The sequence below is a fragment of the Babylonia areolata genome, chromosome 16 (genome assembly GCF_041734735.1).
Source record: "Babylonia areolata isolate BAREFJ2019XMU chromosome 16, ASM4173473v1, whole genome shotgun sequence".
NCBI lineage: Eukaryota > Metazoa > Mollusca > Gastropoda > Neogastropoda > Buccinidae > Babylonia > Babylonia areolata.
In genome coordinates, this window is record NC_134891.1 from 6,451,440 (window position 1) to 6,471,229 (window position 19,790).

The window sequence follows — 19,790 nt, forward strand, 5'->3', positions numbered from 1 at the left end:
TTTTTTCCGAGTCAGTTTACACTGTAAACTGATCACGTAGTAAATGCGACTGATGCATAAAAAACAACAACTATGGAAATCAGTGTCAGTATCAGTAGCTCAAGGAGGCGTCACTGCGTTCGGTCAAATCCATATACGTTACACCACATCTGCCAAGCAGATGCCTGACCAGCAGCGTAGTAACCCAACGCGCTTAGTCAGGCCTTGAGGAAAAAAAAAAGATAAAATAAATTATAAAATAAATAATAAAATAAAATAAATAAATAAAGTATTTTTTTTTTAAACCTATAATAATAATAATAACAATGATAAAATAAATATAATAATATGGAATATCCCGTATTCTATATTCCATAATATGGAAACATTTTCTATTATTGTAGTCCCCCTATACACTAATAATTACATGCATGCTTTCAATTGTGAAAAACTGGGATGTTACGAAGTCAACCTGCTGAAGGCCGGGTGTCTATCAAAACTTGGTCGTGATATGCACTGTCTCGACGGATCGATCCTCTCAAAATCACTGAGAAGTTGAGCCGGTGACTCATTATAACCAGTCTATGACCGACCTAAACAGAAAATATACCATGTTGAAAGTTTGATGGAAAACTGCGTGCCCACGTTGTAAAATGAAAATGAATACACGAAAGTTATCCCGGCAGTAACTGCAAATGAAAATGAGTGTCCTCAGCCAATGTCCGCCGGATTAAAACAAGTGAGTGGCGTATAAATCATTGACCTGAATCCAATAGCAAGCACGTGACTGCGGGCTGTGCCTTTTTTCTTTCTTTCTTTTTTTTTTATTTTTTTTTTTAAAGCCTGTGTCCTCATTTCGAAAGAAAAAGAAAGAAAAGAAAAGAAAAGAAACGGAAAGAAAAGAAAAGAAAAAACGGGGGTGAGGGGTCCGAGAGGGGAGAAGGGTGGGGTTCTCATCATTGAAACGGAAGACTGAACACACGCGCAAACGCATGACACCCCACCCCCACCCCCACCCCCTGCCCATCCCCCCGCTACACACGTGGGTATGAATTTAAAGAAAGACAGGTGTATAGACTGATAGGCTTTACGTCCAGGTAGGTAGCTAAGTAGAAAAAAGGTAGGTAGGTATAGATACCTAGGTAGGTCAGTATGTAGGTAGGAAACTGACTGAATGGATAGAAAGCGACGCATGGACTGGCAGCAAAAGGTATAGGTAGTTAGGTAGGTAGGTAGACAGGTTAATAGAAAGATAAATAGTTGCATGAACAATGCCCGTTGATTTTTATTATTATTATTATTATTTGTTTGTTTGTTTTTGTTGTTGTTTTTTTTTTTGTTGTTGTTTTTTGTTGTTTTTTGTACGCTTATAGTTGACGTCATCAAGTTTTTGCGCCTTATACATATTATTATTAGTAGTAGTTTTTTTAATGTATTTATCTATTATTTATTTACTTTTTTTTCCGAGTCAAGGCCTGTCTCAGTAAGCGCGTTGGGTTACGCTGCTGGTAAGGCATCCGAGGCTGCTTGGCAGATGTGGTGTAGCGTATATGGATTTGTCCGGCGAACGCAGTGACGCCTCCTTGAGCTACTGAAACCGGATGAAACTGAAACTGCCCGGCTGTTCATTGCGACGATATACTGACTCATAGTAACAGTCAGTTGTGTGTTCTCTGCATCCCACAGTGTGCCACGAAAGAAATGATAATAATAATGAAAAGGAGATTTCAACTGATGTGATCGTACGCCCGATCTAATGAAACAAAAGCCCTGGGCGTTTACGATGGAAAATACAATGAAGTATGCATACTAAAAACACACTGACGAATACACCCCGGCACGCACAAATCCTCCCGGGCCCGCCGGGCGCTCCGACCGTGACTGCAACCCACAAACCCACACCCACTCCACACACGTGACTTCTTCTTCTCAAGTTCTGTTGTGTAGCCACAATCAACACGTTGATTATTTTGGTGACACACACACACACGCGCGCGCGCGCGCCGGCGCGCCGGTACGCGGCATATGAACATGCATTGTGTACGTTTAAAATAGTTTTTTTTTTAAAACTAGTAGAAGTAAAAACTGAGTGAAAACATAAAAGAGAAGACAATGAGTTATTTACTGATTTGAATGGCTGCAAATAAAATGAGTTTTCAAAGAAGTTTTGAAAGAAAGGCAAGAAACAGCACTGTGACGGACAGGGAAACGGGAGTGAGTCATCCATGCGGAGGAAGCCTGGAAAGACGCGTTATCCATGTGATCTGGTTCTGTGGGATGGAATAGTTTTAAGAGACGGCCGGTCATCACCTGGTGACCGGAGCCGGGGATAAAAATGAAAGCGTATATAGGTAGATGTTCATACATTGGTCATGTCACGTCAGGAATCATGCACGGATTTCCGACTGCGGAGACACACGTCAGTATTGACGTGCTGAGATGCGGTCACCGTGGCCGATTTACGTGTGTGTGTGTGTGTCAGTGTGTGTCAGTGTATGTGTGCGTGCGTGCGTAGGTACACTTTGTCAGTTGACACATCTGATTTGTCTTGTTTGTAATTCCTGATTATAGTGCTCTGTGTTGCCGTGAATTGTTGTAATCATTTCCCGATGTTGCTTGTTCAATTAGTTCTCATGATGGGCCCATTGTGCAAAGGAGGTGGAGTGCATTGTAAATATCCATCAGATCTTTTTTTTTCTTTTCTTTTTTTTCATTTTTTTTCATCATCATCATTTCTGAGATCCACTGACTAGTGTTTCGACGAATCGTTGATTGCGGGCACAGACAGTGACTGGAGCGAAGTTTACTTTTCAGTGTTTGATCGCCCGTTGTTGACTGAAATCAGTGCTGTCATCAAATCCGGCAGTAGGCCAGCAGCATAATAGACAACGAGTTCAGTTTCAGTTTCAGTAGCTCAAGGAGGCGTCACTGCGTTCGGACAAAACCATAGACACCGAACAAGAAATAACTTGAACCCTGTGGTTTCGGTTGGTCCTCAGTGAAAAATGAGAATATCATCTAATGAGTCATATATATATATATATATATATATATATATATACTATGTATAATATATATATATATGTACTAATATATATATACTAATATATATATCTATACTTTACTGGCGTTTTTTTTTTTTACTTACACCAAACGGAAGAAATTGGGATGTGCTAAAAACAACAACAAAACTAGCCTGACGTTATATAGTATTTCGACACAACACATCACTTTCATTTAAACCAGTCAGTCGACATCCGATTATATTATGTCGGACATTTTCTTTCTGTTCAGCAATGCACAGGCAAAATGTGCTGCCGGTTTGCTTATGCACATTCAGTTAACGCATGACCAAATATTGACGTGTGTATCTTGAATTTATAATAAGCATGTTACAACAGGGTCATGAAAAAAAAAAAAAAATCGCTTGGTTTGGACAGAAATAGTTTTCACTCCACTGTGCCCAAGGGAATTAAATAGTAGGAGACAATTGTAGTAAGCTGCGGTTGCGTCCCATCCCTCAACTGATGTTTGAAGGCGCTTTAATATTAAAAGGTATTCCCATGCATATTTTTGTAACAAATTTATGTGCACAATTCTTATTTGATATCATAAAAGATGGGTACGTATTCAACTGCATCTTAATTGATATTTTACCTCGTGTTTGTTTGTTTGTTTTTGTTTTTTTGGGGTTTTTTTTTATACGATTCGCGATCACGCATATAATCATGGTGCTAGTTTTAACCCGAGCTCTTTTTGCTTTTATTTTCCGATAAATAACATATCTTAAAAGGTTGTAAATGAATTAATAGCAACAGAAATTTAGAAGTGGAAAGGCGATGGTAAATCAATGCATATTATTTCCGCTTACTGGTTTCATCAAACTTTGTGATGTGTTTTCTTTTTCTAAATACCTGTGTGTGTGTGTGTGTGTGTGTGTGTGTGCACGGAACTCACATTTTGTTCAAGAAAGCCGGACAAGAATGTGATCCTCACGTGTTCGTTTATTTGGTTATCCCTATTTGTATATGAATTTATCAGACATATTCTTAATGATGTAGCCTACATTATCATGCACTTATGTTTCTTTTGTTCAGTTTGTATCTAAAGGTTTACTATGCATGCAGAAAGAAATGTGCAGCATTGTACTTGATATGTTTGATATTGACAATGACGCCACCAGTAGTGTGGCCTGTTTTTGTTTTTTTCCCCTAAATTTATTTATTTACTTTTTTTTTTTTTTTAAATGTTTGTTTATTGCAGAGTGTTCTGAGCTAATTTATAGAACATTGAGCCCCCCCCCCCCTCCCACCCCACCCCCCACACATCCCCCTCCCCACCCCGCGCCCACCGCCCCTCCAAATTCTACTGATGTTAAAATCAAGGAGGAAGGTGGCAGAATGGTTAAGATGCTCAGATTGCCAATACAGAGAGTCCATGAGGGTGTGGGTTCGAATCCCGCTCTCACCCTTTCTCCCAAGTTTGACTGGAAAATCAAACCGAGCGTGAAGTCTTTTTGGATGAGACGATAAAGTGACTGGGTACCGTCAGTGTGCAGCATGCACTTGGCGCACTGGAAAAGAACCCTTGGCAACGTCAGTGACGTGCAACAAGAGTGTTGTCCTCTGGCAAAATAATGTAAAAAGAAATCCACTCTGATAAGTACACAAATATAATTATTAGCATGCACTCAAGGCCCGGGGGACAAACGTGTTGGGTTATGCTGCTTACTGCTGTCAAGTATCTGCCTAGCAGATGTGGTGTAGTACGTGTGTATGGATTTGTCAAGTTCCAACACAGTGATGCCCCTCTTCCTGGACTGAGAGACTGAAACTGTTATAATCAACAATCTCTTTGAAAGCCAGTCACACTATCTTTAACCCTTTCACCGCCAGTCAATTTAGAGTACAAAATTCCCTTATGGTATAAACACAGAAAAGACAGTGGATAAGAACAGCGAAGCCAGACTGAGTGAGCGTCCCTCCTAGAGTGGAGACCGCCACCACGTCCCTCAAACAACAGCCCCCCATGAATCTGCCGACACTGAAGACATTGACAGGACTCACCCCAAGCACAGAAGTGGAGGGGTATCGAAACTGAGGCAACCAAGTGTTTGTTCTGTATTGTGGTCTGTACATTTTGTGTAGCTTATTCGGGATTAAAAGGCTATGCCCGTCTTGAATAAAAGCAAATTTGTGTTCGCACTTTTCTCCTGTCATTGCTGCTGTGTGCACATGTCAAATGATTAGTATAGGACAAGCCCGGCGCTTCCTTTTTTTGAGGAAGTGTTTGGCTTTGTTCCAGTATACCTGTTATTTACCTGTGTGCTAGCTGAGTCGGTAGCATAAGCAGCATTGACTTGAAGCTGTGTACCTAGTGAATGGAGAGAATTACCACTCTTTACTAACTACACCTTAGATTCATTTCAAAGAGGTTCAACAGTCCAGGCGTTAAAAACAAAACAAAAACCTTACTCGATGATGATCACGAAAAAAACAACAACAAAAAAAAAAACAACCAACCCAGCAACTTTACAGTCTTGTTTTGAATGATAGGAACTCACCATGAAACAGGAGACTGAGAGGCAGAGGGATTGCTGGGAGTGGTGGTGTAAAGTGATTTTTTGTTGTTGTTGCTGTGTGCGATTGTTGGGTTTTTTTTTAATTTTTTTTTATTGTATGGTATTGTATGACTTTTTGTCACAACAGATTTCTCTGTGTGAAATTCTGGCTGCTCTTTCCAGGGACAGCGTGTCGCTATACTGACAGCGCCATCCATTTTTTTTATATATTTGTTTCTGCCTGCAATCCTGTTTGCTTTCAATTGTTGGAAGTTTTCAATCTGTACACCTTAATATGTGTATGTGTAAGTATATCAAGCTTATATCAGATATGTGTGCTTGTGTGTGCATGCATGTTCCAACTGAGTGTGTGCAAACATGGGTATTTCTTGATGGGATCGTGCCCTTGTGCTTTCGATACACTGAGCATTAAATTATCTTTATGCAGTTAATATATAAATAAATAAACAAACATTTGTGAGTGTGTGTATGTGTGTGGGCGCAATGTGTTTTAATCTTGTCAATGTCACTGATTAATGCAAAGTGCTCTGTAGATACACACTGTATTCATGAATATAATTATTATGTAATAATTATAATAATAATTGAGGAGCAATCATAACATACAGCTACACTATTAAATGTGTGAATGTCCATGTGCATTAATCTATCAGCCTGAAGTGCATGTTCATGCATTTTTGTAACTAAATGTAAATCATTGGCAATAGCCCAGATTGTCTAGCTCGGATAGACGCATCAACTCATACAAGTAACAACCAACTATGGACGATTCTGCAATAAAATTTTAATTCCATCACAACACCCTGCGCACGCTCAAATGAAAATCAAATTTGCTCCCTTGCGCGCAAAGCATACAGTTCATGCCAGTTCACACGCTTCCATAGCAAGCCAAACACACAAAGTGTCTACACACGAAATAACCGGATGAATGTATCAGCATTTCAAATCCACGTTAGAAAAAAAGAAGAAGAAAAAAAAAAGTACTGGAAGAACAACTCTGAGAAACATTTAAACTTCCTAACGTGTCCAGCTGATAATTTGTTTGTCAAACTTGACAGTCATGCTGTTGATCAAACTGGGCTGATGAACCAGAAGATGACTTGAACCATGAACAGCAAAAGTTGACCAGCAAAATTTCATTCCATAGCAAAAAACAGAAAAGAAAAAAAATCCACAACAAACATGGTCAAAGCCAAACAAATCGCATCAGTGTGTAAACACTCAAACACACAAACCCTTCTCATCCCCCGTACCCCTCACCATTCACTCACCCACACACTCACGCACACCCAAAACATATCAGAAATCAAACACAAAATGGAAGAAGACGTACAAATCACTGACATTCATCCAGCGACTTTCTTTCCTATGAATAAAACAAAACAAAACAAAGGTCATAAACAAAATAATAAACTGCTTCTTTCTGTCTGATCTATCATTCTATATTTTGACAGGTAGCACTGAAAAGCAGACCTCCCACAGGATCACAACCTGGATGTGGTTGGGGGGTCATGCATGCGTCAGTGATCTAAAGAGCTACGCTGACAGGGGTCTTGTGCTCAAGTTAGGGCCACCCAAGCCAGACAGGTCAAAGGGTGGAGGACAGACGGAGACACAGTTTATAAAGAGTGATCAACCAACCCCCCACAGAGTTAAGAAGCAAGTAAAACACTGACGTTTTCGCAAAAAGATCTCTGGTGGAGACAAAAGGACAATCTAAAAAAAAAACAAAACAACCAACAACAAGAAAATCAAATAACCGAAGAACAGAAAACTGAACCAATAAATACATATGGCATCTTGACAACAAAGCTTGTAATGCTCTCAATTCAATGTTATTTACAAAAGCTTTCTTCTTCCCCTTTGGCAGAGAGAGAGAGAGAGAGAGGAAAAACATGTTCCCGCACTCTAAAATGATGGTGACTGAATCCTGCTGTTCTCAAAACACACGTTTTCCTCCACTACTTTTTGTTCTGTGTTACATAATCTAGTGAATCAATGAGTCATCTTTCTGACCTTTTTGTTGCCTATCACCCAGCTGACCAGACAGGGCCATATCAGGGCTGAAAAACTGTATATATCGGCCCCACAGAACCTGGAGAGAGAGAGAAAAAACAACAACAAAAAATGGAAAAGAAAATTAGATACTGGTACAATCACATTCTTGCACATAAACCAATCCAAGGACATGCCGCTGACTTTGGACCATTCCATCAATTTTTCATGAGGACTGAAATTAGAAAAACACAAGTGAATATAAACATAGCCATACATAAAAAGCAAAATTATATATAACAGGTGTTCAAAGCCAAAAACTGCTGATGGGAACCTCTCACATCCCAAGGAATGCCAGAATGGACAGAGCAAAATCAGAAAGAAAAACACAACCGAAAGACAAACAGGGAAAAGCAAGAAACAGAGTGAGCGATAGAAAAGAAGACATTTCTAACATGGAATTTTGTTCTAACAAGTGCCCCTCCAGCATCCCCACAGAGGAAACTCAGTGAGTGGACAGCATCCCTTTGTAGATCCAAGTAAAGAGCACCACAAACAACACTTTCCCTGCGTCATTGATCATTTGCCTGATTATGATAGTTCTTGTTCTTGTTGCTTATAGCCCAGCCAACCGCACAGGGCCATCTGATTATGATGCATAAGTTCTGACAGCTGAACTGACCACCCATGCTGTCCATTCATTTTCATCTCTCTTCTATCCCTTCACATTCGTAAGCTAAACATGTAAAGATCAAACATAAAATGCTTTCAATTTCTACATTTCTGTCTCTGCTGCAGTGAATACATCGATTCCAATTTCAACCTAAATGACGCTTATTTTCAGTAGCACTGGATTGACCTTTGTGATTTTTACCCAGTGGAAATGAAACATCGTGAAATTGTGGGTGGGTATGGGTGAGGGGGTGGGGGAGATTGATCACTGGTGTTTTGACAAGTCATATTTCAGCACCTTTGCAAAGTCTTCAGAATCGTAGAAGAGTTGTCAACCTGTATCTCTTTTATTCTGTTGTTCATTCAGTGGATATTTTTTTTTTTTTCATCTGTCATATAGCCACCTAGCACCCCCCCCCCCCTCCCCCCACTGAACAGCTCCTCCCAAGAAAGAATGGATATGCTGAATACTTGACTGAAACCAGGTTTCAATACCAGCCATAAGGGTTCCAAATCAAAGGCCTAGCCTAGCATCTGCTGGAAAATCATACCTGATAAAAACACCACTGGAAAGACAGTACACACATACTGACACAGACACGCACAGACATACAGATCATGAGACCTGACCAACAGCAGCAACCAGTTTCATAACCTGGGGAAAATGATTTGACTGAATTCAAGTTTGTCCTGAGAAACAATACACAAAATAACTACTGACAGCTGTGTAACAAACAAAACAAAAACGCACCAACCCAGAAAAAACAAAAAAAAATCACTTAATCCCTGGCTAACTTGATAATATGGCAATGCAAGACACTGAATATCTTTATCACTGTCTTGAAATGTATAGTTATCAGTGTGATGATTTTCTTACAACTTTATATCAATCTACAATACTAACTAAATAATTATGACATACAGTTTAACTTACACAGATATTAGAATCATATTATCCACACACAATATACCTCAGTGATTACCAGTAAATGTAGATATAGTGTTGTTCTATATAATGCGTTTAACATAACTTCAGTGAGCCAAGAAGGGGGCTACAGAAAAGGCCAAGAAAAAAGGACAAAGATACAAGACAGTGGAAAAAGATTTTCATCATGACTACGGACAGAGAGACAGAAAACAAACAGCTCTTATGTTTCCCTGAAATGTGCAGTCAACCGGTATAATTAAACTTCATTTGATCAGCAACACACAAGAGAAATTCAGCTGATATGAAGACAATGACGACAACTGTAATCAGTCAATTTAACTGCTTAAGAATTCTGTCAGCAATACTGAACAAGCAAGGAAAATTACAGAAATCAATTCAGAAATGGACAACAAACACACAGACATGCTTTGCCCACAGCACAATACCCACACCCCTTCCTTCCCACCAACTTCAACCCCCCCACACCCCCGTCACAACTCTTAACACTCCTCCACACACACACACACACACACACACACACAGTGACTAACTCAACAGTTCTTTTTCATTAATGGAGGCAATAACCGGATTCGAACACCAGGAGCCAAAATCAGCAACATAAATGATGTTCACACTGAACATCAGAGATACCGGCACCAAATGAAACAGTGAATGCCAGTCATAAATTTAACCCGTTTGAGACTTGACACCACCCTGTTAGACCACCACCGTTTCTTATAAAGGTTGTGCACCACTGGTACTATCATTCCTCATATGTTTTCTTCCCAAGACTACTGACACACTTTTGTTTCTTAAACTGCGCCAAAAGAACATGGCAATGATTGGATATATTTCTATCCTGGGTATGGGTTTTGTCACTAAAGCATACCCTTCAGACCACACAGAAAGTCGACAAAGTAAAGCGCAGTATGTTTGTTCCTGTGGGAGGTCGAGGGGGACAACTGTTCACTGGCGGCAAGACAGATATATATATGGTAATTCACAAACTCCAAAAAGAAGAAACGATTCCCTCCCCACTGTTACCATTTCAGAATTCAGGAGTACACCATCTACCGCAGAACTATGGTCCTGGCTGTAGATTGACGTGTGTCATATCTCTGTTGAAGTACAACAGATTTCACAAATAAATCGTCAGATATTCTCTGTAATCGATTGCATTTAAGGAGTGAGATTCTAAAGTTACAAACATGGCTTTCTTTTAGGAACTTAAAATATGCGCCTTTCACCATCAGATCTGCAGATGTTTTACAATACATATCATATTTGGAATCAACATACTTGTTTAAAAAAATAAAATAAAATAAAATAAAATAAAAAGGGGGTGCTGGGGACCTAAAAAAAAAAAAAAATTTTTTTTTAATTATTTAATAATTCTGAGAAATCAGGGTCTAAATCTAAAGATTTTGTTAAACTAGATTTAATACTTTGAAGAAAACATATTTGAAAACTATAACAAATATAAGACAAACAGACGGTCACACTATGTGATAAGAATAAAAATAGTGGAACACACACACACAAACAAAGTAATCTAAAAGAGATTTTCTAAGTTCCACTTCAAATTGCTTAAATTTTAATGAAATCTTAAAATATACAAACATTCTTTTTTTTTTTTTTTTTTTTTAACCAATTTCTTTTTCAGCCAATTTGAAAAACAGAAAGCCTGTAATTTTCCAGAGCAGGAAATTTCTGTTCCAATAGGCTTGAAATCCCCAGAGCCACAATTAGAATTATCTTGTTGTACTGGTCTTACTGTTCCAGTAGTAACACACATACACACACACATGAAATAAAAATAAACAACTGAACAAATTTAAACATGTGAGAGTTAAAGTTTTCACTCTGTATTTCATACCCTTCAGTCACATAAGTAATACAAACTCACTGATCGGCCAAATCAAACTGAACAGAAATCACAATAAATTTGTGTCAACTTTTCTGTTCCTCATTGTTCACAATCGTACTTACAAACAGATAAATTTCATATTATTCAGTCTTCTTGACAGCAACCTCTCACAAATTTCAAAACATAACCCCCCACCCCCTCCACCAAACCCTGAAAAAAAAACCCCCCAAAAAAACACAACAATAAAAACAACCTGCAACAATATGACATTACTCGCTTCTCTGACATAAATTCATCATCTCTGCACATCAACTGAATTAAACCAAACAAAGCTTTTCAACCCAAAAATGAAATCTTAACAAACTCATTTGACTGTATCAGATGAACAGAAAGCAACTCTTCAAAAACATCTGCAAGAAGTATCAATACGCACGTAATGTATACAGTTTGTGATTTCACGCTGTTTTCTATCAAAAACTGTACCACAACAACCCAAAATCAATTCTTAAGTTACAGTTTTACTGTTTTATAACTTGCACAGGTATCGTACACATAAAAAATATGTGTGCAGCAACATGGACATTTTAATACAGGACATTTTGTCATTCACTCTGTAACAAACACCATGTCTTTTCTACTGAAAAACGACTGTCAGTCAAAGTCAGCAAGCTGGACTAGAAACAAAAACAAAACGCTTGCTGAATATGCAATCCATGAGTCTACCCCCCCCCCTGCCCCCCCAAACTCTTCCAAATTTCATCTTTCATGAAAGTGAATGAAGCAAACTTAAAAACAACTTCATATGTATTATATAACTCATTTCCAAACATTTTTTTTTAAAAATGAAACAAGCAATACTTAATCATAATGTTGAAACATTCAAATCACAACAAAATGTAAACATTTTTTTTTATGTATGATATTTCTAAAAAGTAAAATATAGTTGTCTACCAGGGCGACTAACAGAGTACTCTTTTTCCATCCTATCACGGAAGGGTCACCAGTACATCGATGTTGTTCGTGCAATTCAGTATCAAGAATCAGTGTATCTATAAGAACACAAGCAACAATAGTATGATTGTGGAACAAAAAACTCAACTGAGCCCAACTTAATTTTAAAAAGAAATCACAAAAAATAGAAATCTACTAATGACAATAAAATGTAATTCCAACTTCTGATGGTTTGTTTAAATCTGAATTTAAATATCACAGACTGAAAAAAAAAAGAAAAAAAAGAAAAGGAAAAAGCACTAGTATGCAGTTGAAATAGAAACAGTACTTTAAGTGGTACAACACATTTGTAGGTGTAAAAGGGACATCAGACTTCTATGTCATAAAAGAAACACACAAAAAAAATTAGCAATGAAAGATCAAGAGAGAGAGAGAGAGAGAGAGAGAAAAAAGAAAAGTAAAAAGAAAATTAAACATTAAAAGTAACCTCCTTCAAATCAACATACAGAATGTATTCATCTTTTTTCCTAACTTCTGTGGGTGTGACTAAAATCAGACACAACCAGGCTTTGTCGTTTGCAAATGCTCATAGCCACAAGGACAGCATTTAGTGCTGTTGATCACTTGATGACTTCAACATCAGTCCTCTTGAGCGACACAGAGACAGAGACATGCGCTGTCGCTGAAGCAGACCGATGGTGATAGAGCCGTGAAAACATCTGAATAATAATATTGTTTGTAAAACATCAACTCACTGCTTGAAAAACCCAACAAATGACTCGACATGTCACAACCCTACTCCCGAATGGGATAATCTCTTGACCACCCCCTGAAATTTTTCATTAAACTTCCTGTATTTGAAATCTAATGAAACAGTCCTCCAAACAGACCACAAACAAAATGCTCCGTTACATTTAAACCACAAACATTTGACTACAGGTGCCTCATGAACTTTTCTGTTAAAATCTAAGCCATCATTCAGATCGAATAACAAGCAATCTTGTTATGTAATCTTGAAAGACACATGCTTACCGGAGAGCGCACAAATTACGTAAACAGAGCCCAGATCTCCAGCAAAGTCTGCTGTTATCAATTCAACCTGCTACAAACTTCATTTAATCGAGTTTCTTCAGCCAGCTTAAATTTCATTTTAACTAGTGTGAATCAATATAAGACTCTCTGAAGTGCAGAGATCGTCATCTTTCTTTCTTTTTTCTGTTTTTTTTTCCCCCTCAAGAGATTATGATCATACCATCAACTTACTTCTTTGCCTTCCCTTTTCTCTCACAATATCTTAAAGATTGATCATAAAATTATTATGTCACGACTGCTGAAGGGTCAAAGCCCAAACTAAGGATGTTCGTATAGTGGACAAATCTTTGCCGTAATTTGGCTTGTCACTAAGACAGACACACATACCACAGGCCAAATTTATCACACTATGTCTTCTCCACCCTTACTGACCGATTTTCTGCTCCTTCTTGGTTTCAAGAGGTCTTCATTCTGAGGAAACAAATTAAACTGATCTTTAGTAATACATATATATATATGAAAAACCCTTCTTCAGTTGACACTGTGTGACAGCTTGTTCATTCACCAACAGCACCAACTGACTGCAGTCAATCAACCAATCTTACTTTCTCTTTTCCGTGAGTATGGCTGTTTTTATTTCTTTTACAAAACATACGTACATGCAGGTAATATTTCATCACATTCATCTAATGAATAAAATTCTAAGAGACTAGTGCAGTTTTGGGGAAAGGGATTCCAAAGGAAGGAATAGTTGGGGAGGATGGGGGAGGTGGCAAGGGAGGGGGGGGGAGGTAATGGGAAAGTGGGGCAGAGAGAAGACAAAAGGTAAACATTTTGGCCTGCAACCAATGTGTTCACTTCAGTTCCTGCGAGGTGCACATTTGGTATCAAACCATATGCAAGTTGTTCAACTCTGTGGCTACCTGTTCCACCTCCTGCCCTGACAGGAGACTACTGTCCGTCTGTCTGGCATCAGAGCTGTCCGTCAGCCGCAGTTTGGCCAGTTCAAGATTGTCGATGGAACGCGACCGCACCAAGGCACCCACGCTGGGCGCCGTGCTCTTACTGACTTCAGATTCTGGTTTAACAGGAGACGCAGGTGGTTGACTTTGACGTTCTTGAGGAACCCGCATCAGTCAAAAAGTCGTTCAGCGAAGCTGTGCTCTCTTCACTCATCGATTGGCACATGCGAAAGGGGATGGAGTACGGCTGGCGCAGACGCCGACACCTGTCCAACCGGAACCGCGACATCCTCCTCTGGCGCGACCTTTCCTCCAAAACATCACTGTCCCGGTAGGAGCCCATGCTGGAAGGGGAAGAGGACTTGGAGCTGCTCTGCTCCGAGTAGCTGCAGACCCCGCTGTCCGGCAGGACCCAGTGGGCCGGGAGCTGCTGGGGCGGGTGCTGCAGAGGGAGCCTGGCTGCGCTGATGTCGCTGACAAAGGCCGAGTTCCTCTGCACCATGTGGTAGTTGCCCACCTTCCGCGGCAGCGACAGGCTGCAGCCAATCATCTTGGTGCCCATGGAGCAGGCCCGGCGGTAGTGTGCCCCCCTCGCCTCCATCTCCAGGGGCCGGTACAGGGAGGTCTCACTATGCGATTTGGAGGGCCGGCGGGAGGCACTGGCCATGCTCTCGCTGAGCGAGCGCACTCGGGCCTTCCTCTCAGGGCGCTGGTCCCCGACCGTCGTGCCGCTGCTAGAGGCGGAGGCCTGCGCAGAGCCTGTGGCGCTGCGCAAGCTGTCGAGCTCGCTCAACGCCGAGTCCACGTCCATGACGCTGGTTTCTTGCTGGAAGCTGGGGTGGGGCACCGAGCGGGACGGCCTGGGCACAGAGTACGGCTCCATGGTGAAGGAGGCCGGGGCGGGTCTGGGGAGAGTGGGGCCTGGCCTGCAGCAGTAGCAGTCACGTTCCATTCCCCGCCACACCTCTTGTTGGCTGCAACACACATGTGCATCACAGTTGGGCTGAAGATGATGAGAAAAAAGAAATCGGTTTCATTTTCTAAAATGCTTCATACCCAAATAATTCTTTCTTTGCACACACCAGCCCTGGTTTTATCTATGTTTTTTAAGTTTCACTTTCATGCGAAAATTTTATTACCAGTTTTACATGTGTGGATTGATTTGATATGATAGATCTCACAAAAATGTTTCTTGCAGCTACAGACTTATTCTAAATTTAATACTTTTTTTTTTCTAAATAATTTTTGGCACAACCTGAGATAATAAGATTCTACTTTGATTATTGAAACTGTTCTCAGTTGTGAAATTGTAATAAATGGAAAATTAGTATTAGGTTTAAAAAAAAATAATTTTTTTTCATTACTAAAATGCTATTTCTGAAAGTTTCCCATTATTGTTATAAGGTAGAAACAAGAAAATGACAGAATAAAACCTTAAGAAATAGTTGCACATAGTAACATACAATGATACATGTACACACACAACCCACCCCAAAGCTCTCAAAGAAAAAACAACACACACAGAGGTCAATAAGCAAGCAGGCAAGAATAATATTTTCCATGAACCCTCTGAGAGAATTTCACTCGTTTACTTGCTTTGAAACTTTTTAATACTCTCCCCCCTCCCATTCAACAAAACAAAAAAACAAACTCCTACAGTATATGTTTATAAGTCCAACCAGAAAATTTATTTCATGGGAAGAAGTTTTTATAGTTAATCATAATGAAACAATTACAAAATAGCAGTTGTAAAAGACAGGCACAACAGCTGAATAGGTAGAGTAATTTTGGACTTATAGCCTGAGGGTGTTGATACTGGTGCCTGCTGGGTAAAGCTTGAAGATTTTTCTAATCTCCAAGGTTGGTAGTTACCTTAATCCACATCATTAGATGGAATGTGTATTCACATCTGTATTCATACATGTATATGTATGTATGTATGTATGTATGAAAATTTTATTACCAGTTTTACATGTATAATATTGGTATTTTAATTGCTATACTTGCTTAACTGATATGATTATTGAATTCAAAGGCAAACATTTCTGTGAATGAAAGTTGTGCCTATACTGTATAAATCAATTCATCAAAATTATGTTCCAAACTTATGCTGTTCATTTACATACCATGCCCCTCCCCCCCCTCTTTTCCCACCTGCCCTTTAGTTTTATATTTTTGATTCACATGACTGAATGCTAAGCCATCAAGCTGCATACATTCTGCTTTCTGTGATTTTTTGTTTTGCTGTGGTCTTTCATATATATATATTTTACCACCTTCAATTATGACAATTTTGTGGTGCTTCCATAATCTTTTCCTTTATATATATATATATATATATATATATTGTTTAGTTCTGTATGCATTGTAATTGTATTGAACTATCTGTACATGTTCGAGCTGGAACTTGGATACCAATGACCAATTGCGATGTTTAAATTGCCGAGGAACAAAATCCAGAAATGAATACTGATTTGGGGATGTAGGAGGTAGGTGATTAAAATAGTTTTCAAGTCTTCTTACTGCTACTAGCGACACTGATTAAACAAACTCTACACATACAGTACACTCAACATCGAATGTTTTTACGCCATTAAATTATGCAGTCCACCTAACAAAGTCTGCGGGCACTCCTATCGACAGCAGCAAAGGACCGAGTCGTATCGATCGTTTGATTTAATGAGTGATAACATATGTCAGGTCATTTAACTACCAAAGGTACACAGCTGAAATGTTGCCATCTATGATGTCTTGTTATTACGCGCGCCAACCCGACTGACAAGCCAAACATTATCATCCATAACAAAAAGTCAAAACAGACAGCATGCCGGCATACAAAACAAAGTCGTTTTCGGCTGCTTATCGACTCAAACGAACAACATTACACAGGAAAAAAGCTAACACACGAATATATTTCAACAATTCAAGCAAATTGCTCGAACATTTACCTGAACATGCCCACTTAGAAACATCAATAAAATAAATCGTTTCGACTGCTAAGGTGAAATCGTCATATTTCATGAATTCCCAGAATGCACCGTAACATCTGTCTGCATTTATGAATTGGAACGTATACAAAACACGTTTAGGATTTTTATGAAGATGGTTTAAAGACATATCACTTACTTATCATATCAATGAAATAAAAAAATTAAATACTTACTTTGTTGTCCAGCTTCAACATCTTTGAATATTTTCACCGAGGTCTTTTTTAAGTAAAAAACATAATTTGTATTTTCTCGTGTCTTTTTCAGTCCGACAAACTAGACCGGAACAGGAAGACGTCTTGTTTCGGTTGTGAAGGCTCATCATAAACAAGTTTCTGAGGTGGCGCGAATAACAAACATGCTACTTTGAGATTTGCTAGGGGTCAGTACCTCCCTTAAACGGTATCATTCCACTTTTCAGGCACTTTTAAATTGCATGTTACCAGATAAGCCTGTTTAATGAGATTATGTTAATTGTGAAGGGTAGGAACATGAACTGACGCACATGGCACAGATGAATGAATTTACCAAGCCCAAATAATGTCAGGGATTTAACCGAGTCATTATCATATTGAAATTTAATATTCGTGACCAGTGATGGAGGGTTTTCCGTTGAGCAGCACACAGTTGGTCGTTGAAACTGACTGCACGAATAAATATCATCATAGATCTCGCACAGCTAACGATTGCAAGTAATGTGCACTCAATGGCACACACACCTATAGTAGAGATGCAGGAAGCAATTAAAATATATTTTAAAAGATATAATAATAAATAATAACGAAGAAGACGAAGCAGAAAAGCCAGGAAATAAAACTGTCATTGAATCACAAGAACATAAAAGTGAGCATATGATTTTCTTCCATGACACAGTGCTAATGATTCATTTACACTGAACAAGTTTTTAATTATACAGTACTTTTTCTTCTTCTTTCCGTTTCATGACCAACATTGACTTGCCGATGACTTTGTTGTGGTTCATGTATGCTGGGTATTTTCCTGTCTCCATAACCCACTGAACACTGACATGGGTGACAGGATCTTTAATGTGCGTATTTGATCTTCTGCCTGCATATACACATGAAGGGGGTTCAGGCACTAGCAGGTCTGTACATATGTTGACCTGGGAGATTGGAAAAAGTAAACGTGCAATTCTCAAGTCTGCCCATCCAGGCAGATAGATACCTGAAATCTGCCATCTGCTGCCATATATGTTTAGTTGTCTGTCTAGATCATTGTGTGTTTATCCTTTTATGTGTCTGTCAGTCTGTCTTTATGTATTTACAGAAGACTGAATTATCACACACACACACACATGTTTCAGTTTCAAGAAGTTTCCAGGCATGTAGACTGATTCATACACACTTCACAGCATCTGCATAAAAAAAATTATGTATAAGCAAGCACATATATGTGCATGTATCATTGTATGTTTTGTGGGTATGCATTTTGGAACAATATGATCTTTAAAGTTTTGCTGGCTTTAATTGTGTGTGGTTGCTATGAGCATGTATTCATGTGAGTTGAGAGTGGTGTGCAATATATCGTGAATCAGTAAGCACTCTTTTTAAAAAAATGTTTTGGATAATAATGAAAACTATGAGAGTGGAAACGAAACTGCAAGTAGTTGTACTGAAGGTGTGCGCTGAGACAGATTTTATTGTTTTTGAGATTCTATAGAAATCATGTTGTTTCTTACATTTTCTACAAATCTTCAAGCCCACAGAGGAACAAGCCCACGGAGGAACATACATATATATATATAGGCATGCCACTAGAAGACATTGCACATTAGTTAGCAGCACAAGTAGCATGGGTATGCATTTAATCTGTGAACGGAGCGTTGAGTTTCTTTGCATTATGTAATAAGGATTCATGGAATAATTATAGTGCCATTTTGTTTATGATTATAAGCAGGGGTATGTATTTTGTTTAAAAAAAAAAAAAAAAAGATGTTAAACTGGTTTCACTTTCAGTCTACGGAAGATGTATTATGTAGTTGGTTGGGCTAAGTGTAAACAGTGTTCATGCAGGAAAGTTCACCCACACTCTGTCCAGAGGTGTCTTCTTCCTCATAACAGTGTGGAAAGCCCAAGAATTTGGGCAAAACCCCCACGTGGACTAGAGTACCGGCTGGAAAAACAAACAAACAAACAAAAACACACACAAAAGAACACACACAAAATAACACAACAACACTGGGACGTTTATGTCTGCAGCTGGGCCAGTCTGGCTAATGTAGTGGTGCCTGAGAATACACCTGAGTGCCACAGTCTCAGCCTTCAACAACTCTACTTTCCTAGGGGTGGGTAGTGTTGGGTTGAAGGTGAGGGATTCAAAAAAGTTTCAGAGTTTGCTTTCTCTGTCTCTCTCTCCCCTCCCTCTCTCCCTCTCTCCCCCCACCCCCTCCTCTCTCCCTCTTTCTCCCCCCATCCTAGCACACCCCTAATTCATTAAACGTTATCAATTGTAATTAGGAGGCATTTAAAATATTTGACACATGCATACACAGATTAATGTGTGCATTTCACTTTGTTCGGAATGAGTGAGCCTGCACTTTGTTCTGAATGAGTGAGCCTGCAGTTATGGAATTTATTGTTCTGGCTCTGAGGAGAACACACACACACACACACACACACACACACATAACACAACACAACACACAACACACACACACACACACACAAAGAAAGAAAGAAAATGAACTTTTTTTTTCAGGTTATCAAGACTTGGCGAGATGGCACGACTGAAGGAAGAAACTGAACAGCTGACCCGTCAGTTAATCACCAAAGTCTCTGGCTTTCAGGTATCAGCAGTCATTAATTTAGTCATTTTG

At 39.2% G+C, this 19,790-nt stretch overlaps 2 protein-coding genes across 3 annotated transcripts in view; one reads left to right on the forward strand and one right to left on the reverse strand.

Moving 5' to 3' along the window:
• Window positions 1-9,673: 9,673 nt before the first annotated feature.
• Window positions 9,674-17,015, reverse strand: LOC143290822 (uncharacterized). The gene is made up of 3 exons (XM_076600347.1): window positions 16,916-17,015; window positions 14,133-14,941; window positions 9,674-14,083 (listed from the first exon to the last, which is right to left on the reverse strand). Exons 1-3 carry the CDS (start codon window positions 16,921-16,923, stop codon window positions 13,893-13,895), a joined length of 1,008 nt encoding a protein of 335 aa, XP_076456462.1. The 5' UTR covers window positions 16,924-17,015; the 3' UTR covers window positions 9,674-13,892.
• Window positions 17,016-17,269: 254 nt separating this feature from the next.
• LOC143291100 (gamma-tubulin complex component 5-like) overlaps window positions 17,270-19,790 on the forward strand; it is a 47,733-nt gene continuing 45,212 nt past the window's right edge. Inside the window, exons 1-3 of one of the 2 annotated variants that reach the window (XM_076600724.1) lie at window positions 17,306-17,336; window positions 19,174-19,259; window positions 19,673-19,760. In XM_076600724.1, coding sequence (XP_076456839.1) covers window positions 19,692-19,760 — 69 coding nt within the window. In that variant the 5' untranslated portion in view covers window positions 17,306-17,336; window positions 19,174-19,259; window positions 19,673-19,691. Of the gene's footprint in view, window positions 17,337-19,173; window positions 19,260-19,672; window positions 19,761-19,790 lie in introns of both variants that reach the window. The other variant, XM_076600723.1, reaches the window with a different exon arrangement.

What these genes read in the sequence shown, in the direction of transcription:
- LOC143290822 (XM_076600347.1), bottom strand. An exon ending in CGACTTTTTGACTGATGCGG is followed by an intron (nt 14,084 to 14,132) that starts GTTCCTCAAGAA and finishes CTGTTAAACCAG; the next exon opens with AATCTGAAGTCAGTAAGAGC.